The sequence below is a fragment of the Alligator mississippiensis genome, chromosome 2 (assembly GCF_030867095.1).
Source record: "Alligator mississippiensis isolate rAllMis1 chromosome 2, rAllMis1, whole genome shotgun sequence".
Lineage (NCBI taxonomy): Eukaryota > Metazoa > Chordata > Crocodylia > Alligatoridae > Alligator > Alligator mississippiensis.
Window position 1 is genome coordinate 86,016,481 of NC_081825.1, and position 21,513 is coordinate 86,037,993.

At 42.8% G+C, this 21,513-nt stretch overlaps 1 protein-coding gene across 4 annotated transcripts in view; it reads right to left on the minus strand.

Moving 5' to 3' along the window:
* TLL1 (tolloid like 1) overlaps nucleotides 1-21,513 on the minus strand; it is a 280,326-nt gene that overhangs the window by 110,402 nt on the left and 148,411 nt on the right. For all 4 annotated transcript variants that reach the window (XM_059721901.1, XM_014611599.3, XM_019481422.2 and 1 more), the window contains exon 9: nucleotides 6,458-6,573. In XM_059721901.1, coding sequence (XP_059577884.1) covers nucleotides 6,458-6,573 — 116 coding nt within the window. The remainder of the gene's footprint in view (nucleotides 1-6,457; nucleotides 6,574-21,513) is intronic.

Here is a 21,513-nt window from a genome sequence, read left to right on the forward strand (position 1 = left end):
ATCGAGAGGCACCATGGACATGATTTTTCCAGGCCAGCAGCTCACGGAAAAATGCCAAGAACACCAGGAACTGTATATGGTCTTTATGGATTTGACCAAAACCTTCGACTCTGTTAACTGTAAGGTTCTATGGAAGATTGAAGTTTGGCTGCCTAGGGAAATTCTTCACCATCCTAAGACTCTTCCATGACCAGATGACTGCCTCCATCCTATGCAGTGGCTCTGCTACAGAGCCCTTTGCGATTCGAACTGGCATAAAGCATGGCTGCGTGATTGCACCAATTTTGTTTTCCATCTTTCTTGAGGTCATCAAGATGCTCCTCCATGATGATCTGCCACATTGCATCAGCACTAAGTACAGGATGGACAGTGACCTTTTAATCTCTTTCACCTCCATGCCTCCAAAGTTACTTTGGCTTCAATTGTGGCACTTCAGTACACTGACGATTGTGCTGTCATTGCACATATGGAGGAAGACCTACAAACAGCCCTTAACTGCTTTTCTCAGGCATACCAGTGCCTGAGACTGACCCTTAACATCAGAAAAACAAAGGTGCTTCACAAGCCTGCTCCAGGTCAATCATCTCCCTCAGCAAAAATCCTCAATGATGAACAAGAGCTGGAGAATGTTGAACACTGCATACCTCAGTAGCCATCTCTCAAAAAAGGCCAATATCGATGGAAGAGATCAAGTATAGGGTCCAATGTGCCAGCTCTGACTTCAGAAGACTGAATCATTGCATGTTCAAGGATCACAACATCAGGACTTGAACACAGCTCCTACTATATAAGGCTGTAGCAATCCTAACTCTAGCCTATGGCTCTGAAGCTTGGGTGACCTACAGGGACCACCTGAAAAGCCTGGAATGTCATCACCTGCCCTACTCTGGAAGACCCCTGACAAAATGGGATCATCACACAAATGCCAGTGTCCTCACCACTGCTAACACCACTGGTAAGGAATCAATGATTATTCAACATCAGCTGCAGTGGACAGGGCAGTGTGTGTGCATACCTGATGTACATTTACCAAAACAACTGCTATATTCCCAACTCAGCCAAGGACAAGGGACACACAGGGGCTAAAGGAAAAGGAAATACTTCAAGAACACCCACAAGGTGAACATTAACAAGTGTGGCATTGCCACCACAAATTGGGAAAAACGAGCCTGGGACTGGGCTACAGAATGATGCCTTGTGAGAGATGGTACATCTTACTTTGAGGAAAACTGTCTCACTTTAGAGGCAGAAAAATGACAGAAACGGAAAGAAAGGCAACAAGACTAAGAAATTCATGGTCTGACCTTCCCTTTAACCAACACCTGTGGTACCAGCCAGAAAGTCTACAGCTCTAGGATTGGCTCCTTATCCATCAACGGACTCATTTATAACCCTTTACTTGACCTGTGGAAGTGATCATTCTTGACCATGAGGGATCACTGCTGCCAACTATTTGTCTGCATTGAACCATCACATGTACAACATAACTTTTAGACTACCTTATGCTATAATGACACAACATACAGTTTCTCAACATAAGTAAGTTTAACTGAGCCTACATATTTACAGTCAGAAGTTCATCTGTAGTTGGTCTCATTCTCTTAGTGTTCTGGCCCAGTATATGTCTTCATCCGTATACTACCATTCTTGCAGTAGAGACATTGAGAGTAACTGCACAGGAGTTGTAAATGACTGAAGCAGTCACTGCCGACATTCACTGGCTCATAGCCAATGCTTGCAACAATTAAACTAGTAACATGCTACAGGCAACATCATACTTTGCTCTCCCTTGTCAACTTCAGTTTTAGCTTTTTAATTTCCTATAGCTGCCAACAGCACTAGAAGATGTCATGGACAATTTGCTGCCTGCAAGGCATGGTTTGGGTACCGTTGACCTGAAGTTTAAGGAGGATTAAAATAAATTGCTATGTGTCTGTTTACTTGGATTTTATTTTATTGTGAACATAACATCCTCTGTGATGGATAAAAATAAAATCACAATCATACCACAATGACATTTACAATAGGAACAGTTATCAAGTAGTTGTAATATTTTAAAGTGGATTCAGTGATTCATGTGCCTTCATTAGCTTTGACTTTTCTCCTTTGCCCATTGTTTTAAGCTGAAAACTTTGTTATGAATATAAAACAAGACTTTGAAGAGTTCTCTAACTATATACCTGCAACTTTTACTGAGTTCAGTGGAGATGTAGATACATAAATGAAGACAGAATAGTCTCTAATCTGTAATAATGGAAGCCGGTTCCTTTCATTTTCCCCCCTTACAACTGTATTCTAGTTAAAATATAAAAAGTTTTTTTTCTGACTATTCTTCATTGTAGCTTGACAAATATTCAATACAACTGATCCAAACTTGACTTCTATAGTGTACTGCAATGTAACACTCAGTGCTACAGGCCTTTTTGTCGGTTTAATTTTATTTTAATGCTGGGTACCTCCAAAATTTAAATCTGTTTCTATAGCAGAAACATTTGCTATTGAGCAGTAATTTAAATTTCACACTGCAACACTGTATTCCCATGGAAGCCACTGTACCAGCTGTATGTGTCAGTTAAAACTGTTAAGGAACTTATTCTTTACTCCAGCTGTGTTGAGGAAATATAACACTGTAATTGGAACAATGGGCCCAAATAGTCACTTTATAGCTTTCTTCCATCATTCTTTCTGCTGTCATATAAGATTCTTTTAAAGGAATATATAACACTGTATTTAGCAACAGACCCCCAATTATAGAACAGAAAAAAGAAACAGATATTGTTCAAAAGCTAATTTGTAGTAAACATATAGCTCAGTCATCTGGCTATTCAGGTAGGATATGGGAAATCGAGCTACAAGTAAGAGCATCAAACCAGGCAGACCAAGAACTTGAATCTGTTTTTTTCTACAGCTGCAGTGAGTATCCTAACATATGAGCTCTTTGGGAGGCTGTTCTCTCCTGATTTTCACAAGAATTTTCAAGCATCATTTTAGTTCCAGTAAGGACAAACATTTTTGTAAATCTCATAAACCATTGCCTATGCAGCTCTATTTTTGAATACTGTAAACCTTAGGCACTGGTGGTAGAAAATTGGACAGGGACTCATTTAAAATACTCTTCTTCTAGCAAGGAAATGAAACAATGTTTTGCAAAACTGAACTAATTATACTGGTCATACAAAAAGAATACTATATTAGAATTACTCTAGATGCATCCCTACACTGGGTAATACAAAACATATACTACTGCAGAATGAGTGTCAAAAGGTATTTTCACAAAGCTCCCTTGCACGCTGTAGGAAATACATACTCCTGCCCCTTTAACAAATATGGTAGTACTTTATGCAATCCTTCTGTATGGCAGTTTGAAAGTGGAGGTAAAATCTGTCTACTCTCCCATTCACCAGCCCTGTACTTCCTTAGAGTGCAGGAACAATAATTCTAGTGTGCCTTATATTAGCCTTTTCTGTTTCTTCTACCCCTTTAAGGCCATGTAATGGAAGTGAGAATTTATCCCTAAATTATCAAAACTGCAAGCAAGAAATTGAATATTTTCACTCTAAGAAATTTGATACATTTGGAAAACACACAGCAGTTAAGTTTTATTTGGTTCATAAATTAGGAGTTGTGATTATTTCAGAAACCATGATCCATAATTATAGAATATTAATTAAATTATAATATAGACTTAAATCCTGAGCTGAAAAATCAGAGCAAACTGTTTTCAAACCACTCACAATTGTTCCTAAGCCTGCTACATAATCTTCTTTCTTTGCTTATGGAGACATTATTTTCACTGAAAGGCATAAAATCATATTTTAAATGTTGATCTACTCTTCATTTTTCTACCTTTACATACTGAATTTTAATGTCCAGCAAATATAATCTTCATGGAAAATAATTTTAAGAACAATCTTTGTTGTTTACTGTGATCATGAGAAAGGATTCATTTACACATGTGTAATTGAAAGAGATAATGAAGTATTTTAACTTCCTATTTACAAAATGAATGAGAGGACAAAGTCTTGTTATAGAAAACGTGCAGTATCAGAGCTCTGGCCTCTTAAAATGAGGTCTGGCTAGGAATTTTCCAATTAAATATTGTTTTAATTGAAATAAAATATTTTCACCAGATAGTCACTGTTTTGACACAGGTTTCATCACCAAAATTTCTCAAGTCGAACCCAGAGGGAAAGCAAAGTACACAGAACAGCCAACAACCTAATGATTAGTATTTTTGCCTGCCTGATTCAGAGTGGGAATTTAAAATTTCAATGTCTCATATTTTTTGGTGAAAAAGACTTGAACCTGTCTCCTAATCTAGCAGTGCCTTAACCAATAAGCTATGGAGTCTTTGGCTCTCAGAGTGAATCTTTTTTTTTGTTTTTTTGTTTTTTACAGTGTTGAGCAACTCCAGCAGAAGAGAGATACAACCCAAGTAGGTGGTCAAGGCACTAACCTGAGATGTGGAGATGTGGGTAACATAGGTCCAAGTCTCTTGTTGCAGCAAGCAGACATGGGTCTGCCATATCTCTTAAAGTAAACTTCCTGAAGTCCAGGATTACTGACTATTCTTAAGTAGCACCCTGCTTTGTCATCAAAAATATCAAAATGAAGAAAGGAAAAAAAAATGCAATATCCTAAAATGTCTGCAGGATTGGACAACCATCCAAGATCTACTTATTTTTCATATTCAGTATTACTGGCTATTGCATAACCAACTTAAAAATGGCATGCATCACCAGAGTGTTGTGTCTGGGTCTCATCACACTTCACGCACATGTTTTTATGCTTCCTTTGGTTGAATAGGCTGCAGTTCACTCCCTTTGACCTCTCTGTCCCTTACTCCTTCACAAAAAGGTCCATTTGGTGTTAGGTCCCTAAGACCAAGGGGATCTTTATATCTTAAGTATACGTTGTCCCGGATCCCCAACCTTGTGTACACACTGTGTTTACAATTTATTTCTTCAGGGACATGTAATACCTGAAGTGAACAAATGCACAAATACTGCCAGGTGGAACTGTCCCACAGTGCCTCTGCTTCTACAAAGAGTGTGAGAGACCAAATTGAGAAGGCGATTGCAAGAGATGTTCTTACCTGCATTATGGTTATTAGATAAACAATAACAAACTTCCCAAGTAACACCCTAAAACCCATGGACTAAGTAGGCATCAGACAAGCACCACCATTGTTCTTATTTCCCCATACTACCGAGTTTCTGTGCTCAGGCACCTCTCAGGTGCCTGCCTATTTCACCTTCTGCCATGCATGCCTATTTCACCTTCTGACTTTACGCTGAGGCTACCAATATGACTGTGTAAGCATATCTCTCTTCTTAGAATTGGACTGCAACTGTAAACTTATTTCACATGAACATCCACTGGATGGGAGTGAACTTGAGTTTCCAGTAACACAGGACAAAGTCAAACCAGTGGGCTCTAGTTCATTAGCACACAGAGGTAGTAAGCTGTGTTAGTTTGAAAACTGGCAGAAGGCAGGGTAGATTTGTGTCTTACACCATGTGTAGACGAAACTAGAGGTGTGTGTACATGACACTTTAAAGTGGGCTAAATGCTTTTGCACCACTTTAATGGTGTCGGTGTTTGCACGCTTCGGTGGTATATTGCGCATTAATTCCAGCCGCTGTAGGAAATTCAGCAGTGTAATGTGCCTTAAATGACATGGGACACAGCAAACTAAAATTCTTTCAAGGAGTTTTAGTTTGCTACCCCTACAGCTATGGAGTGAAGCACTGGGCTCTGTGCAGCTCCATAGCTCTGCAGCAAGCACTGTAGGCAGCCTGGAAGCAGCCCGGGAAAACAGGCTCTGCCCAAGAAAAGTGGCAAGTCTGATCTCCCCTGCCCCCCTCCCCCAGAGCCTGCCTGCCTGCCTGAGCTGCGCAGGGGCCTGGTGCTTTCCTCTGCGGCTATGGTGTTCCCCAGGACCACCTGAGCCGGGTGCCTACAGGTGAGTGCTGTCTGGTGGGGAGGCATGAAGAGAAGCACCAGGCCCTGCACCGCAACCCAAGGACCACTCCACCTGCTGGCAGCTGACCCACCCCTCCTTACCAGAGAGGGAGGTAAGTCAGTAGGGGGTGTGTACAACATGGGGGTTTAATCAGCTCTAAATTGAAGTGGAGTTTTTTAAAACATACTGCTTCAACTTAGGGCCTCTATTTCGTCTACACATGCCCTCATAGACCGACTAAATCAGTGTCATACAGCATAAGCTTTTATGCTATATGCCTCGGATTCAAGGTGAAAATCTACCCTGCCTTCTGCCTATATTTCACTATCAAATGCAAAAGTCTGGATATTAGGATATAATCAATTTGTGATATTATGGAAGCTTAAAAAAAACCCCAAACTCCTAAATAAAGAGGAAAGTATCTTAAAAAAAGGAAGAGAAGATGCTTGTATTTATTTCAGGAAAGGGGATGCTAAAATAATGCTAAAGTACCTTCTCCCCTGGAGTTACAGAGATTCTCCATATACAGTGGGTATAGGAAGGATAACCATTTGGAAATCCTGGAGATGAAAAGTTGCCTGTAGATTCTTGCAGAGTTTCTCCACATGCTGCAAGAAACAAAATAGAGTAAAAATGGTAATTTCATGTGATTTACAAGGAAAAAAAAGAGTCTTCTTTAAAATACCTATGTAGAATTTATTTAACTTAATGCAGACAGAATAAAAAATAGTTTGGCATGTTATAATTTATTCAAAGTAATGTTTATAAATATGTGCGCCATAAATATTGTTTTTACACAAGATTTTTCTCCATGAACCCTTTAATTTACATGCTGCCTACTGACTTAACCAAAATTATAGCAGTCTTAAAAATGTCATTGCTGTCAGTCTGGCAGAAAATTATACACTGAACTTTATTTCCATAAGGACTTAAAAATTACCTTTAAGCCAAATCATTTAAAAAGAACTAACACAAAATGCAGGTATTCGGTGATTGACATGATACTGGAAATTAATCATTATTTGCATTCTATATTTTATGTCATCTAGTATCAAAGCTAGATTTGAACTGATAACACCCATTCATATTAAAATAGGAGATTTAAATCCTATTTTCAACAAAATTTCTCCTGCAAAATATGATTCTTGGACGCATTAATAATGAAACAAAGAAAATGTAAAGTCCCCAAAATACCAAAGGCTTTGATATCTGATATTACTGAAGCCTTTATCGGTCATATCTTACCTGTCAATCATACTTCCAGCTGCTGGGTGACTAATTAATAATTCTTCTTTCCACTGAGCTATATCACCATAAGCTGCTGCCATTCTCTACCTTAAAGATGATTTGACTAGATCTCCTACACCACAGTCACTGATCTTTATGACCTTCAATCAGCAAGTTGTTTCACTTGCTGATTTTTTAAGGTGTGATCTGATGGATATGAATTTGAGAGTACTGCCCTGTGACTGGCAGGGTAATCAGACCTGCAATACTTTCAAATTACAGAGCTACAGCTGCTAGCAGGTAAGCCACTGTATCATCAAAATCTCAATTAATTATAAATGACCCAAAAATCTTTAGATAAAGGGGGACAAGGGAAGAGATTGTGTATGTTGAAGGGAGATAATGCAGCTCTATAGGTAGATGGCTGTCTTGTTAAAATGTGTCCAGCACTTAGTCTGACAACTGAACTGTAGCATCCGGCTTAAGCTAAATTCAAGGTACTACATGTGCTATCTGAAGCTGCAATGGTGACTGTGATGAAAAAAAAGAGATTGGTGCTTCATGGAAAATGTTCAGGCAATAGTGGCATGTTAATATATTCCTTACCAACCAAATGGAAATACATTTTTACTGGCTTCATTGTGTTTTTATCTTTTTTTAATTTAAGGCAATGATATCAAATGACATATATACAAAAACTGTTCAAGTGTTAATTACTTACGTATGAGTCGTTTCTAATGAAAATCCTACACCCATAATTAACAGAAGTTTATTTTTAACTCAGTGATGAATGAAAGCTCAAAGAAATTGCAGAGTACCATACTGGATTTCCCTAATGCTGACCCCTATGAAACTGAAGCTGTATTGTAACTTTGCCTGAAGCGTTTTAAAGCAACTTCAGAGTACAATAATGGTGTTACAAATAAGAATAAACATAGCTAGAAAGAGGACATTCTGCATAAAAGAACCATGAGAAAGTCAAGAGATCCATTAAAACCAAAGGTCCCGCAGACTGTCCCTAGGCCTCACTGTTGCTGCTCCACAAAAACTTCTCTTTTTTTCCAAGGTGCCCTCTATTGCATTACACTGCCAAGGCTCTTATTAGTTGTTACTTCATCTGGAAACTCTCTTAAAGGAGGGAAAGTGGTATTCTTGCATGATGGAGAGTACACATGAAAGATAATACTTATTCAGAACGTAATACCTTTACCATCCGATCTGTCTAGATGATTATGTGGCCCTAATCAACATAATAACTAAGTATCCTTTCAACAAATTATTCATGAGACTGTTGGGAGGATAATATACGCATTGCATCTTCTGCCCTTTCTGTCCAAAACCTCACAACTCTCCAAAATCTCTCACCAGCTGCAAACCCTGATCCTGTGAAACCCCCATATAAATACAATGAGGCCCAGGAAGCAACCAATCATTTCTTTAATGCAGACAAAAATTTTCTATAGAAAACTCTATGCCTTTCATAGTGAGTTACCAAACTGCATATTATTCACCTGAGAAACATACACAGCTCTCCTCCAATATATATTTCCTCAGTGAATCTATCAGTGGTAGTCTCTCCTGTTTTCTGTCTGCTTATTAAGGATATATACTGTTAGCTTACAGTGTTGTTAACTTCATTTGAATGAATATATAACAAGACAAATAAAACTGAAAATACCTAAGTACAAATATACTTTGAAATAACCAATTATAGTGTTTATCAAATAACTAGCCAATTGCCCCTCAGGAATTATGGGGGGGTGGGGAGAGCATGCGGGGATGGAGTCCTGCCCCCATCCCCCCTGCCCAGGCCCCCTGCCCCTTTACCTCCTGCTGCTTGGGGTCCGGGCCCACTTCCCCCCTCCCCACTGCAGCATGTTTTCTCCCCAAAAGGTAAGCATGTTTTCTCTTCCAGGTTGGCTGAACTCACATGGTGAGCTTTAAACTCCGTTCCTCAGGGGATGGGGATGCAGAAGTGCAGGAGGACACTTTGACATCAAGCCAGGTGACGTGAGCAGGAACAACCCAGGTAAGTGACAAGAGCCCGGCAAGCTTGAGAACAAGAAGGCAGCACGAACACCCAAAGGAGGTCTCAACTGCCTCTACACAAATGCTAGAAGTATGGGGAATAAGCAGGAGGAACTCGCCCTCCTGCTAGCTAGCAAAAACCCAGACCTGGTTGGGCTTACAGAAACCTGGTGGGATTCTACCCATGACTGGGCAGTAGACAATGAGGGTTATAGGTTGTATAGACAGGATAGAGTAGGGAAAAAGTGGGGTGTGTAGCACTCTATGTTAAAGAGAAGTACACATCCTTGATGATCAGGATGGGCTCAGAAGAGGGGCAAACTGAGGCACTCTGGGTTAGAATGCAAGGGGGTCGTGGGAAAAGGGACTTGATAGTGGGAATCTACTACAGACCGCCTCACCAGAGGGATGAGCTGGACCTTGAATTTTCATGTCAGTTCACAGAGTCTGTAAGGACAAGGGATGTGGTTGTCATGGGTGACCTAAACTACCCAGACATCTGCTGGGAGTATCAGTCAGCGAAGTCTGAATGCTAATGTAGGCTTTTAGCCTGCATACAGGACCTCTACCGAACCCAAGAGGTACACAATCCCACCAGAGGAAATGCCTTGCTGGACTTGGTCCTTGCCACAGGCAATGACCTGGTGAGGGATCTGACGGTGCTCGACTACCTAGGCGTTAGTGACCATCGTCTGCTGGAATTTACTGTCCAACGCAGGGTGGTGAAAACAAGCAGTAAGGCAAAAGTCCTTAACTTCATGAGGGCTGACTTCAATGAGATGAGATTAGTAAGAGAGACGCTGGGGACTTGGAGCCTCAATGAGATAGGCATCCAGGATGGGTGGCTGTTCTGTAAGGAGACGATCCTCCGAGTTCAGGAGTCAGTCCCAACGTGAATCAAAGGGAGCAAGAGTGCTAAAAAGATCCCTTGGCTCAGTAAAGGCATTCAGGAGGGCCTAAGGGCAAAAAAGGTGGCATACAATCAGTGGAAGCAAGGGGCTATCACCAAGGAGGACTATACCTCCATTGCTCATGATGCAGGGAGGCGGTTAGGAAGGCCAAGGCAGAGATAGAACTAGGGCTGGCAACCAGAATTAAGGATAACAAAAAGTCCTTTTTCAAGTACAAAGGGAGTAAGAAGGCACCTGGTAATGTGGGGCCCCTCCAGGACAGGCTTGGCAATCTGGTGATTGCAGCAAAGGGAAAAGCTGATCTCTTCAATGAGTTCTTTGCCTCCATATTTCTAAGCAGGGACCGGGACAACTCCCCAACTTGGATTATGGACCGGCTCATGTCTAGGGTCAGGGACAATTTAGTTAGGGAATTCTTGGAGGGGCTGGACACATTAAAATCAGCAGATCTGGATGCTCTTCATCCAAGGGTACTGAAGGAATTGGCAGAAGCCATAGCAGGGCCCTTGGCATGGCTGTATGAGTGCTCGTGGTGCCCGGGCCAGGTCTCAGAGGACTGGAAAAGGGCCAAGGTGCTCCCCATTTACAAGAAGGGGAGAAGGGAGGACCCAGGTAACTATAGGGCAGTTAGTCTCACCTCAGTCCCTGGGAAGACCTTTGAGAAAATTATCAAGGAACACATCTGCAGGAGCCCAGCATGGGAGGTAATGCTCAGGGGCAACCAACATGGGTTCACTGCAGGCAGATCCTGCCTGACTAACCTTGTTTCCTTTTACGACCAGGTCACAAAGTCCTTGGATGCAGGTGTTGAGGTGGATGTTGTGGCAGAAGGCCACCTCTGTTTCTCCTCAAAAACTCTGCTCTGTGACAATTTGCTTAGGATGGGCCCAGCAGAGGATACATACCTTACCCTATCTCTTTAGGTAACCTAAGCTGGATACATTCCTGAGGGAGGGGGTAAACCTGCTCCCTCTGCCTACATGACTGGCATCACATACCTAGGTGGGGGACTTGGGCTACCTGGGGAGCTAGGAACTGCCAGTTTACCCAGCAACTAGTGATGCATTTCAAATTGGTTGGCTGACAGCCAACAGGTGCTGGCTTCCATTGGACCAGGTAAATGAGGTCACAAGGGCTATATAAGTTAAGGACTGCCCAGGAGGAGGGGGCAGCAGCCATGAGGAAGAGTCAGAGAGAGAGAAGAGCTGAGCCATCTGAAACTTGCTATCTCTCTCAAAACTCATGGTCAGGGAACTGCCTGCCTCCAGAGGGAATCTCCACCTGCCTCTGGATGATACTTGTGAGTAAGCTGCCTGAGATCTAACTAGATATATAGCTTGCAGTAACTCAGATGTGTGACCAAAGGCTATCCAGCCATGCCAGTTTGCTCTATGGGATTTTTCTGATATTGCTCTACCCTGTACCCTATTCCAACCCTACCCCTTGTAATCAATAAAGTTCTCCTTTGTACCTAGTGTGGGAGACTTATTGGGTGTGGGTCTAGATTATGCCATGGGGCCCCTTGGTTCGGCTGACTAAGGGAGACCACTACTTGTGGTTCAGACTGAGGAAAGCACCCCCCAAGTGCTTGAAGCAAGTCAAGTACCCTCAAGGGCTACTAGGCCTGTGTTTCCCAGGGTTCACAGAGCCAGAATCAAGCCCAGCCCTGGGTGGTGGCAGTGTTACCCCTAGGCTAGTGGGTGTGCTCCAGGAAGGGGGTCGGACAGATGTGAGGTACCCCCAGGGAGGCACTCGGAGCCTGGAAGGTGGTCGGGCGCAGTGAAGTGGGTGGCTCAATGCAGGAGCGCCCCCTACTGGCCTGCCACAGACGTTGTCTACCTGGACTTCGAGAACGCCTTTGACACTGTTTCTCACCCTGTTCTCACAAAAAAAAAATAAAAAAAAAATAGGCAACTGTGGCATTGATGTCTACACAGTCAGATGGGTGGCAAATTGGCTTGATGGTCACACCCAGAGGGTGGTGGTGGATGAGTCATTTTCGGCCTGGAGGGATGAGGATAGTGGAGTGCCCCAGAGCTCGGTCCTCGGGCCTCTGCTATTCAACATCTTTATCAGCGACTTGGAGATGGGTGTAGAAAGCACGCTGTCCAAATTCGCTGATGACACAAAGATATTGGGAGAAATGAGCACACTGGAGGGGAGGGACAGAACTCAACTAGATCTAGACATCTTACAGAGGTGGGTGGATGAGAATATAATGGAATTCAATGCAAACAAGTGCAAGGTGCTGCATCAAGGGAGAAGGAACCTGCAACATTCCTATAGGCTCAGAAACACCCTTCTCAACCACACTATGGCTGAAAGGGATCTTGGAGTCATCGTTGACCCCAGAATGGACATGAGCCGCCAATGTGAGGAAGTGGTCAGTGAGGCTAACCACACCTTGTCATGCATCTACGGATGCATCACAAGCAGGTCCAGGGAGGTGATCCTTCCCCTCTATGTGGCCACAGTTGGAGTACTGCATCCAGTTCTGGGCACCGCACTTCAAGAGGGATGTGGCTAACCTTGAGAGGGTCCAGAGGAGGGCCACTCACATTGTCAGCGGCAGCAGGGCAGGCCCTATGAAAATAGACTAAAGGGCCTGAATCTATTCAGCCTGCACAAGAGAAGACTGAGAGGGGATCTGGTGGCCATCTATAAACTCACCAGGGGTGATCAGCGGAAAATAGGTGCGGTGCTCTTCCCCTGGGCACCACCTGGGATAACAAGGAATAACAGCCACAAATTGATTGAGAGTAGGTTCAGGGCAGACCCAGAAGCAGTGGGGGAATGGGAAGAGTGGCCTCAGAGCCAAAGGGGTGGAGCACAGGGGGTGGAGGAGGATGGGGCCCGGGCCCAAGGGTGGGGAGAAGGCCCAAGCCAGGACAGAAGCCAGCCTGCCACAGCGGTGTGGGGCAGCAGTCGTCCTGGCCTCCTCCCCTCCCCCCACCACTGCTGCCACTGTGGCACACCCACTACTCCCTCAACCTGCATGGGATCCACTCCTCCCCACATTGCCACCACCTTGTCCCACATCAGGCCCTGCAAGCAGTGATGATGGGAGGGGGGAGGGGTGGCCTGAGGCCAGAGCCATGGCCTGCCCCCCCCCATGCCATCCTGACTTTGCTTCCCTCCTGCGCCGCCGCTGCCATCATCTGCAAGGAGTAAGGGGAGGGGGGCAAGGCCAGCTCCGATGGCCTCTCCCCTCACCCCTCCGCTCCATCATTGAAATCTGCAGGGAGCAGGGCTCCATTGCCCCCATCCACTCTGTTGCCCCCACTTCCAGGGAGGCCCTTGCCTCCGTTGCTCCCGCCTCCATTCCCTGTGTCCCCACCATCGTGGTGGTGCTCCACTGCTGCCAGCTCCTGTTTGAATGCTTGTTTGCACTCTGATTGGCTATTTATAAGCCAATCATAGTGCAAATAAAGCATTAGGGCAGACAGACAGACTTAGGTATTTATAATATTAGAATGTGTAAATCTTGATTCATACATCAACATACTGATAATACTGGTATGTAATATCAATATCATGTGACATCCATATCCATATGAATACACACACACACGTATACACACATGTATACACACACACACGTGCATGTGTGTGTGTTTGTGTGCGTGCGTACATATGGATATCATATGATATTGATATTACACATCAATATTATCAGTACGTTGATGTAGGGATCAAAATATCGAAATTTCAGCTTTGATTTCTGAATTTCTGATCCAAATTTCAGATTTGATTTCATTCTCTGCTCCATAAACATTAACATGGTGTAAGCAGAGGAAAGAGAACAAAGTAACCTAAGCTTGATCCTGTAAATTCCCCTATAGGACAAAAACTCCAGCAGCATAAAGCTCGCTGCCCCTGCAATTTTAACATACAGCAGGCCAGATGGGTGAATACAGACACCAAACAGTGGGATGAACCAAAATCTCCCTAATAAAACGTTGCAAAACCCAGGGTGAAGAAACAGGACAGAGTTTAAAACTAGATCCTTTCCAGTAAAAATTAATAAAATTGGAGTTTAAAACTACTATCCTATGACATCTCTCTCAATAATTACAAGTGCAAGTGAAAACTTCTCATCTCTCAAGAAAAAAATTTGATTCATTTCTTTTCAGTTGCTAATCATATTATTTATTCATTTGATCATATTTTTCTCTGAAACCTAAATTAATTTAATTATATATTAATTAACATGCTATAGGAGAAAAGCCAATCTGCATTCTGTAGCCAAGCTGAGAGCTCCCCAGGGGTGGATCCAGGAGGATTGCATTGGTCCATGTGCACCTACCTTTGATTACTGATCCACCCATGGTTTAAAACCAACTGCTTGGCAGTGGCTGCAACATTTCTAATCGGGCAGTGCTGAGGGAGTCAATCGACTTCATTGCTCATTATAATCTACCTGATCCCTTCTAAACTCTTTATCCCACAGGGGCTAACAACTTTCTCTTCTTTTCAATGGTCTTGATGTTCTACCAATCAAGCTATTCTTTGTTCTGCAAGTCTGTTGTCTCTTAGCTGCTCCTGGGAATAATGGTCCTATTTCACAGCCCTGCAGATTGTTCTTAACTCATTCCAATAAAGTTATATTTGTTTTTGCCTCAATTTTAAACTAAATAATACATCCTAGGCTCCTGACATATTAGCAAAGCTTCTAATTTATTTTTAACTGGAGAAAAATGTGTTGTTTTATACATGATTATAAACCTCACCCCCTTTTCAAAATTCTAGATCCACCCATGGTGCTTCCCACCCCCAAAATTATACATTATGGCAACAACTCTAAAGACATCCTGAAGGAGGAAGAGGACCATCTGGATCTATATAACATCCCATGTTAAAGATGAGCAATAATTCTATATGTCACTCAAATCAGGCAGAGCCCTTAAGCTCCCAGCTAGTTACCAGGGCTGCCTTTGACTGGGCAATAGCTGGGTACATCTTGTTTAGAAGTGAATTTCTTTGCAATGGTTCAGTGGTTTTTAAAGCAGTTAGTTAAAATTCTATCACAAGAGAATTCAAGGGGTCTCTTTCCATAATTGAACGGCCAACAACTATATTATTTGTGATTAGGTTTATGAAATGGTGCACTATAAACAGTTTCATTGTGCGTCACAGTCCATTAGCAATGGGGTCCACTATTAAAAGGAAATGTGAATATATAATTAAATTTATGGCAATTTATTTACATTTCCTAAGAAACAATTTTAGCGCATTTCATGCCAGAATATACTAATTACCACCTCACTGTTATACACCTCTGTTTTTACTAAGATCATTTTTACTCCCTCGTTAAAGGTTAACACAGCTGGTATTTCCTCCATTGCCTGCCTTTTCTAAATGTTATGCCCTATATCAGTTTCATTAAGATAGTCAAATAGTGGAAACAAAACTGCAGTTGTCCAGGTCAATCTGCAGTTAACTTGATAGCTTTAGAAGTTTGGGTTTGTAATAGCACTTATAACAAACCAGAAACTTCTGTCAATTATTAGTGAAGAGGAGGAAATTATTTCTACTTCTGCCTTTTGAACATCAGCAGTGTGTACAATAGCATCTAGATACATGGACACAAAAACCTCCATATGTACCCTAGTGTACACACATATAAAGCAATTGCCTTCAGTGCAATTTGTTATCTGTTCATCCTTTGTATATACCATGTGTGTGAAATTTTTCTGACCAGACTCAACTAAATCTTCATGTTCCACTGGTGTCTTTTGTTCTAAGTACAAAATATATTTTTTTAAGTTAGAAGGCTCAGATAGTCATCAACATTTAAGCATCTAACTCCTAACTTCTCTATAAACACTGTATCAATGATCACTCACAATTTTAGTGGGAGTTAAGCACCAAAATACCTTAAATCTGGATATTATTTACATGTACAAGGCACATACGACAGTGATAGTTGCTTTAAAGGTAGCTTATGCAGTGATATTTAAACTCCTGTTACAAAAAAAACCAGGGTTACTTAACCTATAGCCAAGCAGGCCGTATCTAGCTGATAAAGCCATGTTATTTGGCCTGCGACTCTCCCCATGGATCCATAAAGTTGGCGGTAGGGGAGCAGTTAATTGCTGTGGCTCTGGGAACTACAACAGTGAATGCTGCTACCACTCCCCCATCACAAAATTTACAGACCTGGAGGGGAGCCCCATGGATCAAATTATAGGGCCTGCACTGGATTGGGCTGGAATGTGTGGAGCGATCCTGCATGCAGGGCCAATTTGGCATGTTATCCTGCATAAGGGGGGCTGATTTGGTACATCCCAGCATGCCATATGCAGCCGTGGACTAAACCAAAATGTTGGGTCTGGCTACAGACCAACACTGTGTGCCTACATTATGCAAAGACCACAGACTGGTTTTGCAGGGTCAGATAGTTTGAGCACCGCTTCACTTAACAATTCAACATTTGTCACAACCACTACTTGAAGAACTGCAGTTACTTCCTTTTTATTTATCTAAAGAACATCAACACCACACTAATGTAAGGGTATATAAAGGTTGATTTTTTACTGGTGATTGGTCAATTTAGATTTAAATAGTTTAGCTCTGAGAAATAGCAAGAATAATACCCTGCACTGAAACTGATATATGGAGAGTAATTTAGATGCTGTATTTAATCCTGCAGAGGTAAGGATCCAAAAACTAGGGAATGCCAAAATGAATTCATGTACAACCTTGTTTCATCCTCCTTGTGCATAGGCATTGTGATAGAATCTTTAATTACAAAATCACATACAGCTTTTTTCCTATGAGACTCCTGCTTATGCACAGAATAGACCATGCTTACTGAATGGTTGTTATTCACTATTTCAATTTTATCCTTATCATTCAGTGTGGCCTCATTGCATTCTTATTGCATGTTATTTTAAATTTTGCTCTAGATACAATTATTATTTTCTATGACCTTTCCATGACATTTACTGTAGAACACGAATGGTTCACAAACATTAATCAATGTATCACTGCAATACCCCATGAGGTAAGATGATATTAAATATTTGTAAATAGGAACTTGTGGTACAGAGAGATTAAAACTAAATGTGTAGTGGACTAAGTCTGCATTGTCAATCTGAGATGTCTGATTTTTGTTAACGTCTTTAAAATACTTAAATGTTCAAATCTATGCTCCCATTGACTTCAGTTATTCCTCTGAGTGTTCCACAATTTAAAAATCATAACTCAGGTGTTTTGCATCAGGTACCTTACAAATAAAAGAGGGGGGGAAGGTATGGGGTGTAGTTATGGGTTACTTGTTATATGGTTTGCCAAGCTCCTATAGGACCTCTGTCAGATACCCTTCTAATGTCCCCTGGGTGGCTATTTTGTTTTAACGATGAAACTGGCCTTTATTTTCTTTCCTTACTTCCTACATGTAACTTCTACAACAAAAGAGGCAGAGGAATGGTACAAACAAACTCAGACACCACATAACTCTGATTAATTTCCAGACATCATGCAACCTAAGCACTGAATGTTAAGTAGCTTTGTGGGAATGGCACATGTGCAGTTTGCCACATCTGAGCTGTGTACATGAATAGTGCATGAATCTTGAGAGAATAATGCCACAGCTTCAAATATATCTCTATTAAACATGTGAGAAATGTGATCTTCCAGAGCCTTGGAACATGACCAAATTTGGAAAGTAGTTTTTTATGAACATAGTAAAAGGCATCTTTCTGATGCTAAGCTGACCCACTTTGGCAAATGTCAAATTTCTGACTTTAGAAAATGAGGGTATTACATTTTTTCACTGAAATGTTTGCACAAATGTTCAGCATGTATAAAACAGTCTCTTTTTCCTTCCCCTTTCTTGGATATGGCTGAATAGTTTTACTGAAATCTTTCCAAATACTGGATTTGCTTGAACAGATGATGACCCCGATTACAAGATGATCCCCCCAATAATTAGATTATATATATATAATAAGCAATCATATATATATATATATATATATATGCAAAATTTATAAGCTTGCTAAAATTTTCCTTGTATAAAATCTAATTATTGGAGGTTTGTCTTCATTCTGTCCCCCTGACACTGCTCCAGCAGGAAAAAATAAATCTGAGGAGTTAGGTAGCCCTTTGCTCTCTGCTTCCCCCCAACCTTTTTTTCCTGGCAGCCCTTCCCCCTCTCCTTACTGTCAGACCCTGCTCTCCCTGACCACATGGAAAAAAGGGACAAATTTGAAAACAATAACTTTGCAATTAAAGATGGCAGTAGCAAGCTGCATACAGTACAACCTTGCATTTTGTATACCCAGAATCAATGCATGCTACCTTTTTTTGAAACTGCTGAAAGTTTTAACATGGGTACTTCATAAACACACTCTTGAGCACCACTTTGGTACCTACTTATGTATAGAACAAACTATGCATGATATTACTCCAAAGCTAAAGGCTCATGATTTACCACACTGTTCATTGGGCCAGGCCTCACCAGAGCCAACACCATTTCAAGCTATGGTGACCCCACAGCTCATCACTGCTTAGCATGGCTAAGTACAGATAGTCAAAAAGCCTGAGGCTGAATCAGTTCAAACTAGGCAGGCTTCCTTTAAACTGTGTAGGCTGAACCAATAACCAACTCAACTGACATTCAGTTTTCAATTGGGAAAAGCAAGGGGAGGTCTGCAGTGACCCAGGCCAGTAGGTGGGGAGTGCTAGAGCACGTCTCCTAGCCTGCTAGCCATTGCCAGCCCAGACAAGTGTCCCCAAACTTCTGCTGTCCCCCCACAGGGGGTTCAGGAGCCTCCGATCCAGGTGCTGGCCCAGCTTGGGGGAGTTCCCCCCCCCCCCCCAGGAGTTTCCTCCAGCCTGGGTTCTCCAGCCCAGGTAGCCTTGGGGAGCATGCCCCACCCATTTGCCTTAACTGCTGGAGTCTCAGGGATAGCCCAGGGAGCAGAGGGAAGTTCCTCTGCTCCCCTGCATTAGTTTTGCCTCAGACTCACAGCAACTAAGGCAAAACCAGCTGTGGAGGAGCAGGAGGATTTCCCTCCACTCCCTCAAACTGCCTGAGACTGGCAGGGGCTGAGGCAAGGTTCTCAGGTAAGATTTGGGAAGGAAAGAATTCCCTTGGCTTCTGGGGCTGCCCCGGGCTGGGGGACACTGGGCTGGGGAGGGAGAAGCCCCCAAGGTGGGGGCTCCCTGGTGTCCCATGCTGGGCTGATGGGGCAGGCACCTGACTGGGAGGACTCCTTCTCCCTTCCTTCTGTAGCAGCCGCTGAAGCAATCAGCAGCTGGGAAGGGGGAGAAGGAAAGGGAGAAGGCTGCCAGGATCTGAAAAGCCTGCACCACATGGACTTTCCCTCCCCCCATGTGTTGTGTAGATCATGGCTAGCAGGGCCTAGGGGGTCTATTCCCCTGTCCTCTCCCCCACCCCTGCCATCCCTATGGGCTGCCAGATACAGGCAGGAAGCAGATTAAGGAGCAGAGGGGTGAGGCAGTCCCTGCTCCACTGGAGCAGGCAGCATAGCCCAGGGCAGCAAAGCATCCTGGGATGCTGGGAGACTGAGTTAACTTCAGCCAAGAAGGGATCTGGGACAGAAGTTCCATAACCCAGTTTGACCTAAATTAGTTAAGTCTGATATTCCATCCAACCAGGTTGATCTTAAACTGGTTTGGGTCATTTTGAAAGTGGTTTATGTGTACTGAACTTCTGTTCTGTTATAGGCTTAAACTAGTTTTTGATCACTTAAACCAGTTTGTGTAGGGCTGTGAGAAATGGCTATATTTCAATCCAGTTTTGGATCGGCCATTTCAGAGGGACAGCGATTTGTTTTGGTGTTTTGGATCACTGTTCTGTTTCAATTTGGCCAAATCTGTTTTGGAGTTTCGACGCTGTTTCGGTGATTCAACCACAGGCTATAATGGGGAATCACTAAAATGCATTTAACTTTGTCATTTCTTGTCTGATTTGACTGAAATTTGCGGGGCTGGTAGCCCCTTCTAAGGGCATAAGGTTTGCCAAGTTTCAAGGAGATAGGTGCAGGGGTTCCTGTGAAAGTGCACCTCAAACTGTTCAAAGCAAAACTCATATCACTTGCCAGCAGCGCCAGCCACCTGTCATCCCAGGGATCCAGGACACAGATCTGGCACTGGACCCAGCTGGCAGTGGCAGCATACTGTCATCCCACACACAGATCCAGGGGCCCATGCCCCCCCGGAGGGCTGCGGGGCTGTATCAGACTCCATCCAAAGGGCGCAGGCCCAGATTTGCGCGTGGGATGACAGCAGGCTGCCGTCCCTCCCCCAGAGCACTTGGATTGGAAGGGACCTCAGGGACAGATCGCAGACACTGGCCAGCTACAGCTGTCAATATCAGAGCAGTCCTTCCCCCACTTTTCCCCCCTCCCTCTTCTTAGTTTGTTTCCCTGCAAGCCTGGCTCTGAAACTCCAAAATTTTCCGAAACGTTTCAGATGGTTTCGTTTAATTTCAGAGATGTTTCAGAGCCTTCTGTTTAGTTTCAGATTTGGTGTTTAGGGTGCTGAAATGGGCCAAAATACATCCAAAATGAAACAGCTGCCGAAGTTTCACACAGCCCTAGTAACTTCTGTCCCTACCCTATGTGTGTGTACTCAAGATACCTGCCGCAAAGGATCTATGTGCTAATTAGTTCCCACTCATGACTGGAACACTCCAAAAATTTAGATGCAGATGAGGCACAGGGCAACCTTGTCTGGCTTCACCTCATGGAAGGTGGGAGCCACACTAATCATATGTGTCAGACTGAGAAAGGAGGTGACTGATGAATTCTGGGTGAGCTGTATGGAATGCTGTGCCTCATGATGAACTGGAAAAGACTCAGTAGTGAAGGGGACTATGCTTAATGGGCACTCCCATATATCTATGCTACCAGATGAGCTATGCTAACCTATCCTTCCTTGCTTCCTATCAGTATGTGTGCCCAATGTGGGCCATGTATTTTACAGTCATGCTCAGTGTTGGCTGGTTTTAAATCAACTTCATAGTCAGTTTCCATTGCTAAGTGTACAAAAGCAGCAGTTTAATATCAGACAATGTATTTAGCGAGATTTCCTTATATATGATTATAAGACAAGGGGTTTTCTTCCCCATGCTAATTAGGAGGAAAACCCTTGTCTTGTATTCAAGTAAATATGGTAGGTTCATCACGAGGCAGATACTCAGCATGGATAATATGCGTCTGCATGGTTAAAAGTCAGCAAAGTAAAATCAACTGAAAACAGTGTCTTATAATGAGAAGTGTTAGAAAACTTTAAACTATAGGTTAAACAACTATCATTCAGTATTGTGTACCAAAGTTATTCTCAGTATTTTTTAAAGAAAACGATAAAGATTTAAGACAACAATTAAAATAGCCTAAGTAACATTTTAAC